At 57.6% G+C, this 6,930-nt stretch overlaps 1 protein-coding gene across 1 annotated transcript; it reads right to left on the reverse strand.

The window, feature by feature from the left end:
- Positions 1 to 897: 897 nt before the first annotated feature.
- DLX4 (distal-less homeobox 4) lies at positions 898 to 6,331 on the reverse strand. The gene is made up of 3 exons (XM_019638593.1): positions 6,041 to 6,331; positions 2,423 to 2,622; positions 898 to 2,020 (listed from the first exon to the last, which is right to left on the reverse strand). The coding sequence occupies exons 1-3, from the start codon at positions 6,294 to 6,296 to the stop codon at positions 1,778 to 1,780; spliced, it is 699 nt and encodes a 232-aa protein (XP_019494138.1). The 5' UTR covers positions 6,297 to 6,331; the 3' UTR covers positions 898 to 1,777.
- Positions 6,332 to 6,930: the final 599 nt, after the last annotated feature.

Raw genomic sequence — 6,930 nt, forward strand, 5'->3', positions numbered from 1 at the left:
AGCTTTTTTCCTGTACTTGGAGGCCCCTCCCCCAAACCCTCGGGTCAAGCTGGGCTGGATTCCCTGAATTATTGGCTGCCCTTGTCATCAGCCCCCCTGCCTCTGGGTGCTATGTGTATGGTGGGGTGGGGTGGCCATGAATCTATTATACCAATGGGTCCAAGCCCAGTTGGAGTCTCTCGACTATGCCCGCGGTACCCTCTGCACTTCTCTGAGCCTGGCACCACACAGCAGCAGGCTATTTGTCTGGCTCCCCTGTTAGCTCACAGAGTCTGCCTAGGTCACCTTGGTATCCAGAGGATCTAACTGAGACTCTACAAGTGTTTATTGGGTGGAGGAAAAGTCCAGTATCTTCTGGGGTTTTCTTCTCCCCCACCTCCTCTTCCCCCTTCCCCTAAGTGGGCTGAGGTCTCTCCACCCCCAAGGAGCACACTTCTCTCAGGGAGGACTGAATTGGCTCTGTGGGCATGTTTTCTCCCAAGGTGACCAGGGGCTCTGCCTGGGCTGAAGGTGGGGTACAGAGGGCCTTGTGTTGCCCCGCTCCCTCCAAAGCTGGGCCAGGAATCACCTTGCTGGTGAGGACCATTCAGACTTTGGTCATTCCCAGATTTAGCATCTTCTGGTTTCACACTGGAGCCTATGAAAATATGGATGCTGTTAGAATATTCCAGAGCTAGAACCAGAGCTAGTTAATGGTAGAGGCAAAACAAGGACCCAGTGCCTCTAGTTCAAGGCTGGAAGAGTTAGCTGGGAGAGAAGAGAGATGAGCCACCAGCCTCAGAACTCAGAAAACAAACACTCCTCACAGCCAGGGCCCAGATTTTTGTACAAACTTTAATCTCTGAGGGATGGTAAGAGCTTGGGGATGCTAGTCCGACTGGTTATAATGTGAGCAGTTTGTTTAGACAGATACAGCCGTGAGAAGCTGAATTGATGAGCCCACCCCACCTATTTGGGGTGTCTCTACTTATACTCATCCAGAGAGTCAGTTTGTCCCCATTCTGCCCAAAGTGTTACCCTGCTGTGTTCCCAAGAGTATGTGCATGTGGGGTTGTTCGGTATGGGGGGAGGGGGCTCTTAATAAATACTTGTTGAATTATATGGATAATTGAATCCATTATCTACTCAAAACCATAGACATGGAGAAAAGAGGGCTTGTTAAGGAAGAGAGTATAAATTACCCATAGGCCTGCAAACTCCACATTTTCAGCATCCCTCTCCATCACAGGAGGGCGAATAGGTGTATCAATTATGGGATGATGGGCTGACCTCCAGGAAAAATTCGTGGGTGGGACCTGATGGTGGTCAACTTGAAGACTGGATATCTACTTCATTTCTGCTCTTGCTCACAAATGGGTTGGGCAAAGCCCAAGGCACACAAAGAAAAAAACCCTCAGTGTTTCTTGCTGGTTTTGACCTTAGGCTGTGGTGGGACTGCAGTCCTTTCAAGGAAGGGGTGTCAAGACTAGGGGTAGTGGGGGCACTGAACTGCAGCCAGTGACTTTCTCCAGAGCCTTTGACCAGCTACAGGGATGGTATCCAGTCCATGGTAGTGATGGGGGGCAGTAGCTAAGACCAAAGTTCTTGATTAGACTGTATGGGTTATGGGACAAGGGGGACAGGAATCCATCCCATTCTTTTTCTCCTCTAGCTCCTCGTCCGCCTGAGAAAACCCATCTGGAGCTGGTTTCCTCCTGGCCCAGAAGGGGTACAGGTGGGCTGGGTCCTGAGCTTTGTAGGAGGGCTGGGGGCCCAACCCACCCTTCCCCAGGCTCACTCACATCATCTGAGGAGGAGCCAGGACATCTGGGGAGTGATGCTGATACCAGGCTCCAAAGCTGTTGCCATAGCCCCCAGTGGTCAGGGCCCCTGCCTTGGGTAGATCCCAAAGGGATGGAAGGGGTGGGGAGCAGGGAGACAAGGAGGGGGGCCTACCGGGGAAGTCCCCTTCCTGTCCCCCAGAGTTCTGCTTCAGGAGCTTCTTGTATTTGGAACGTTTGTTCTGAAACCAGATCTTTACCTTTGGGGAGAAAAGGGGAAAGAATGGAAGATCAGAAGGAGTATATGTGTGGAAGGAGGCGACCAAAGGAAAGGGAGCAGTAGGGAGTAGTCCTGGGAGAAGAGCAGAGGATGGGACTTGCACCAGTCCTCCACAGCCCTGGAAGCCCCTGAATTCCTGCCTCTGACCTCGTACCAGTTATCCCAGTCTAGGTACCTTCCTCTACCTAAATCTACCTCCTCCCCTCACACACATACCTTTTAACACATTCCCCCAACTTACTGTGGGCCAGCTATGAACACACCCTGGAGAACTATGACAACAGGGGTAGGGGACTCAACAGTCAATCCCACCTAGGGGGTGGATTCCCAGAGAACACACTTGGGGATGGTTAGCGTGCAGGAAGGATGGGACTGGCCCCACCTGGGTCTGGGTGAGGCCGAGCTGCGCTGCCAGCTGGGCCCTCTCGGGCAGCGCCAGGTACTGCGTGTGCTGGAAACGCTGGTTTAGATGCTGCAGCTGCAAGCTCGAGTAGATGGTCCTCGGTTTGCGCAGCTTCTTGGTCGGGGCCTGCGGGCGCCGCTCCGGGGGCTCCGGGGACAGCTGCGGCTTCTCGTTGGAGTCTGACGGGCAGCACAGAACAGAGCGTGGGAAGGTGAGAGGGTCTGTCGCGCAGTTTCATAGGCTCATTTGCATCTCGTTTGCATGCTGGCCTCTGATTAGCAAAAAGCGCAGGCACTGGGCCCAGCCGTTCTCTACCTTACGCTCCACGCTCCTCTCAAACCTCACGTCCACTGTGCGTCGGGTGGGACCAGATGTGGTTCTTGCCCTCAGGGAGCTCCCACTCTTATGGGCCCGGTGACCCTAGGAATAAAGCGCCTAGGGCCGGAGCGCGGGTAGGGGCGGCGCCGACAGCGGGAGGTCAGAGTTCAGCCGGGCGCGGTGGCGCCAGGTTGGAGTGGGGTGGGGCGGGGCGGGGCCGAAAGCCTCGGTGGAGGCTTGGACCGAGGCCTGGAGAGGACGGGGGAAGGGCATTCCAGGCGGAGGGAACTCACAGTCAATGCTCTGAGGCACAAGACAGCGGCTGCGTGGCAGCCTCCCCGCTGCCGAAAGAGGAGTGGGTCAGAGGGGCTCGGCGGAGCCGGCCTTGAACGCCAGGATGAGCACGCCTCCCAGGATCAGAGTGTGGAAAGCGCCCTCTGGGTTTGCCATCTCCTCCCCTACTGTAAGGGGCTGCCCTGTTCCTAAGGCACACCCAGCAGGAAAAGTGACCATCGCTCCCCCTTCCCCGTGGCCGGATGGCTAGGGAAAGCGGCCTTCAGGGACCCTAGAAGCTAGGTTGGGGTGGGGCAACCCCCTCCTCCGCCCGGCCGCACTCACAGAGGGGTTCTTGGCTGGCAGGGTGAACCGAGTCCGGAGAGCGCGAAGTGCCCAGCAGCACAGGCCCTCTTGGATTGCGCTGCGGTATCGCTGCGGTCAAACTGGTCACCTCCTGCCCCCAGGCTCAACCTCCCAAGGAATCTCGGCCGTGGAACAACCCCGCCCTAGAATGCGGGTCGGGGGACGGACGAGGGGTTCTCTACTTCCTATCCAGGCGGCCCCAACCTGCGCAGATCTACAAGGACACTGAGACCATTCCATGCAGATGGTAAGGCTGGGGTGGACCAAGCAGCCAAAATGTCCCCGGGTTTAGGACAACGTTCGCTGCATTCCACGCGAGTCTCCCGGCCGTCCCAGCCAAAAGGGCGCTTGGCCCCGGTGCTCAGAGGGCCGGGGTCCACCCTTGTTCCCCACCCGTCTTCTCCTGCGTCCTGTGGTCTGGCTCACCCCAAACGTCAGGTATCCGCCCTTGGCCGGCCCAGGTGACCAGTTGCCTTCACCTCCCCCGCATCCCTCACCCGTGGCCTGGGGCACCAGCGGGCTTCTCAGATCCACCCCCTCGACCCCCGCCTCAGCCAATTCCCAGAAAAACCGTTGGGTTTCCGCTCCCGCCCGCGCCAGTCCAAACTCCACTGCTCCCATCCTACTGCTGGAAGCCCCAGGCTGGCAGTCCAGCGACCACCCGCACCTCTCAGGCTTGGTGGACCACAGCAATTCCCATACAGAGAGAGCCTGGAATGCAGCATCGGCTCCTGAACTCTCACAGCCTTCGACCTTAACTCTCCTAGCAGACCCTCCTCCAAGTTCCCTCCCTGCCAGCTGCCTTTCTCCACACTAGCTGCAGCAAGTCGCTACTGGATCTCTCCTGGTCACGATTTTGGAGCCCAAGGGACTCTCTGGAGGCCCACAGCCCTGCATGCTCAAAGTGGGGGTGGCACTGCAGCTCACTTAGAGCCAAACCTCCCCCTAGGGCGGGGGTGGACACAGAGGAGCAAAAGGAGGACCCCCAAACCCTCTCTCACACCTCAATCATTCAATCTAGAGTAAGCCAAACCCACTACTTTCAGTAGAAAAATGCTACAATCTAGGCTAAGGACCGGTGTGGTTTTCGTTGCATCCGGGGAAATTCTGTCAAATAAAGGAACTCTCCACTCTCTTGTCTGTAGACTAAGCAAAGGGAAGGCAGGGAGCGTGGCAGACAGGGCTGGAAACACCATCCCCATTTCCAGTTATCTTAAGGGCAAGGTTATCTTACTTCCACCCCACTACACACATACTTACACACAAATGTACCATATTAGCACATATTGAAGGGAAGGGTCCAAAGGATTGTTTGTAGAAACTAGATTATTTGTAGACCCCACCCCCAACTTCTCCTCTTCCAATGACAGACTCAGCAGCCTAGGAGAGAGGTAGCCCCAGTTCTGGCACAGAAGGCAGTTAACTTTTGGGGGCTGTGGGGATGTTTTCTAAAATCCTCTTTTCTGGCCTCATGCGGTGAAAGTCAAATTGCAAGGGCCCAGAGCCTGAAAAACAGGCTATGTTCTTGACCTATGCACACCCTTTCTTTGGGCCTCAGTGTGCCCATCTGTACATCAAGGAGGTTGAGCTCCCAAATCTCTAGGGTCACTCCTAGCTTGGCAGAGTGATGGAAGGGAAGGAGGTATCTTGGTCCTGGGCTGACTCCAGCGAAGTCACCGGCAGATGTGCAACCTTGAAGGAAACTGTGCCAAAGACAATTGTGGGGGCAATTAGGTGGGGGCAAGGAGTGCAGGGTACTTGAGGTCTAAGCCAAAGCCTGTACAGACTGGTGTATGTATAGTGTTGCATGGGTGCTGCTCATGCAAGGCCCATGACCAGGAACACAGGCTAGCTCCTTGGCTTCTTTGAGGACCTCCAGAGGGCACTTTCTCAGGAGTTCAAAGTTGCTTTGGGCAAAGGGAACTGAGGCCTAACATTCCCCCAAGTGAAAGGGGGAAGATGATAGGGGTGGTCTACTCGTTCACTGGAAGGCTGAGGTTTACAATGAGAGACTGACTGACCCACCTGTGGTCACATTCTTAGAACAATGGGTGATGGGGTCCTAGCCCCAGATTCTGCCAGGCCGTCTTCCTGTCTCGGTCAGGCACTTTTGGCCAGGTCTGGGGGAGGGAAAAGGGGCCCGAATAAGCCCCCACTTCTACTGCTCTCCAGCTGGGACCTGATTTCCATTTTTCAGGCTTTGGCTTGAGTACTGATTTCTGAGACAAGACAATCGCCGCGGAGAGGGGGGACGTGGGGAAGGGGAGTACGCGGCGGAGAGAATCCTGGGGAAGGGTCTAGGCACCCACACCCACATCTGGATTCTTTCAGTTTTCCGTTACACGTAGGTACACACAACCCCGCTGCTCCAGGGGGTGGGGTAGGGAGCCCGGTTGCCCAGCTTCACACAACTGCAAATCGAAACCAGGTCGGTCTTGAAAGGAGACCTAGATCAACTCGCCCCCGCCCCTCCCCCCTGTATCCCGCCCCATCCCTTCGCCCTCCCCCCACCCCCAGATTCCGTGGAATCTGAGTAAAGTCTGAATCCCGTTAGCTGCGCCCAACCAGGCAAGGGTGAAGTTTAGGGGCGCACAGGAGCAGGACCCCGGAGATGGGAAGAGCCACCGCGGTCGGACTTACCTGCCTCCCGCTGCTGCTGAGAGGGCGCCGCGGGTTGTTGGCAGGTCAGGTAGGCGTCTCCGGGGGTAGCCGGCCTGGTGTAGGGATAGGGCAGGAGGTGGCCATACAGCCCAGAGTAGGGCAAATCGGAGGCGGCTGTGGTTGCGGGAGACAGGCCTAGAGGGTAGGCCGCCACTACGGATGGGACGGGGGCGTTGTCCGGGAAGACGGCTTTGGAGGCATCCCGGCCAGGGAGGGGGCAGGGCAAAGAGGACATTGCGGCCGGGGCCGGGGCCGAAGAGCCTAGGCCATGGCTGGGCACGTAGTCCGCTGCCTCCGCCAACTTTCTCTTTTCCGAGCCTCGGGCGTTGGGGCCAAATGAGCCCCCCAGCTAGCCTCCCACACACTTAAGATCAGGGGGAAAGTGTCTCTCTGCGCCTTTTCCAGCGGAGAGCGCGCGCCTGGGAAAGGGGTTCCGGGGGGGTGCCCCATGGCTTTCGCCTCCCCCCTAAATCCACGGGGGGCCCCCCTCTTCTCGCTCTTGGGTTCAGTTCCCGGGACCCGACGGGGGCCCCGCCCACTTAGACGCCCGAGATTGGCTACCGCACGCGGTGACCTCACGGAGGCCTGGAGCTGGGGCCCGCCCCCGCCCCCCCACCTCCGGGGGCAGCCAGCCGTGGGGAAATTCAGAACCCGGAGACGCCAGGGGAGCGGTTCGCACGCTCCATCCAGGCCCAGCTATTTTGGAGTTCTCTGCGAGAGGGGTGCCAGGGATGCAGGGCAATTGGGGCAGTCTGCGAACGCCTTGGTCATGACGGCAGAAACGGGAGAAGGTTGACTGGGCTGGGATGACCAAGGGGCAAAGGGAGCAGCGCAGTGGCGGAGGCGCTGTGGTGGTGGTGGTGGTGGTC

Source organism: Hipposideros armiger, unplaced genomic scaffold (genome assembly GCF_001890085.2).
Source record: "Hipposideros armiger isolate ML-2016 unplaced genomic scaffold, ASM189008v1 scaffold_40, whole genome shotgun sequence".
NCBI lineage: Eukaryota > Metazoa > Chordata > Mammalia > Chiroptera > Hipposideridae > Hipposideros > Hipposideros armiger.

Coding starts and splice junctions, on each gene's coding strand:
- DLX4 (XM_019638593.1), bottom strand. CDS start 6,296: ATGTCCTCTTTGCCCTGCCCCCTCCCTGGCCGGGATGCCTCCAAAGCC. Junction 2,623..6,040: donor TCAGCAGCAGCGGGAGGCAG/GTAAGTCCGACC, acceptor GCTGCCCGTCAG/ACTCCAACGAGAAGCCGCAG. Junction 2,021..2,422: donor TCGGCCTCACCCAGACCCAG/GTGGGGCCAGTC, acceptor TTCTCCCCAAAG/GTAAAGATCTGGTTTCAGAA.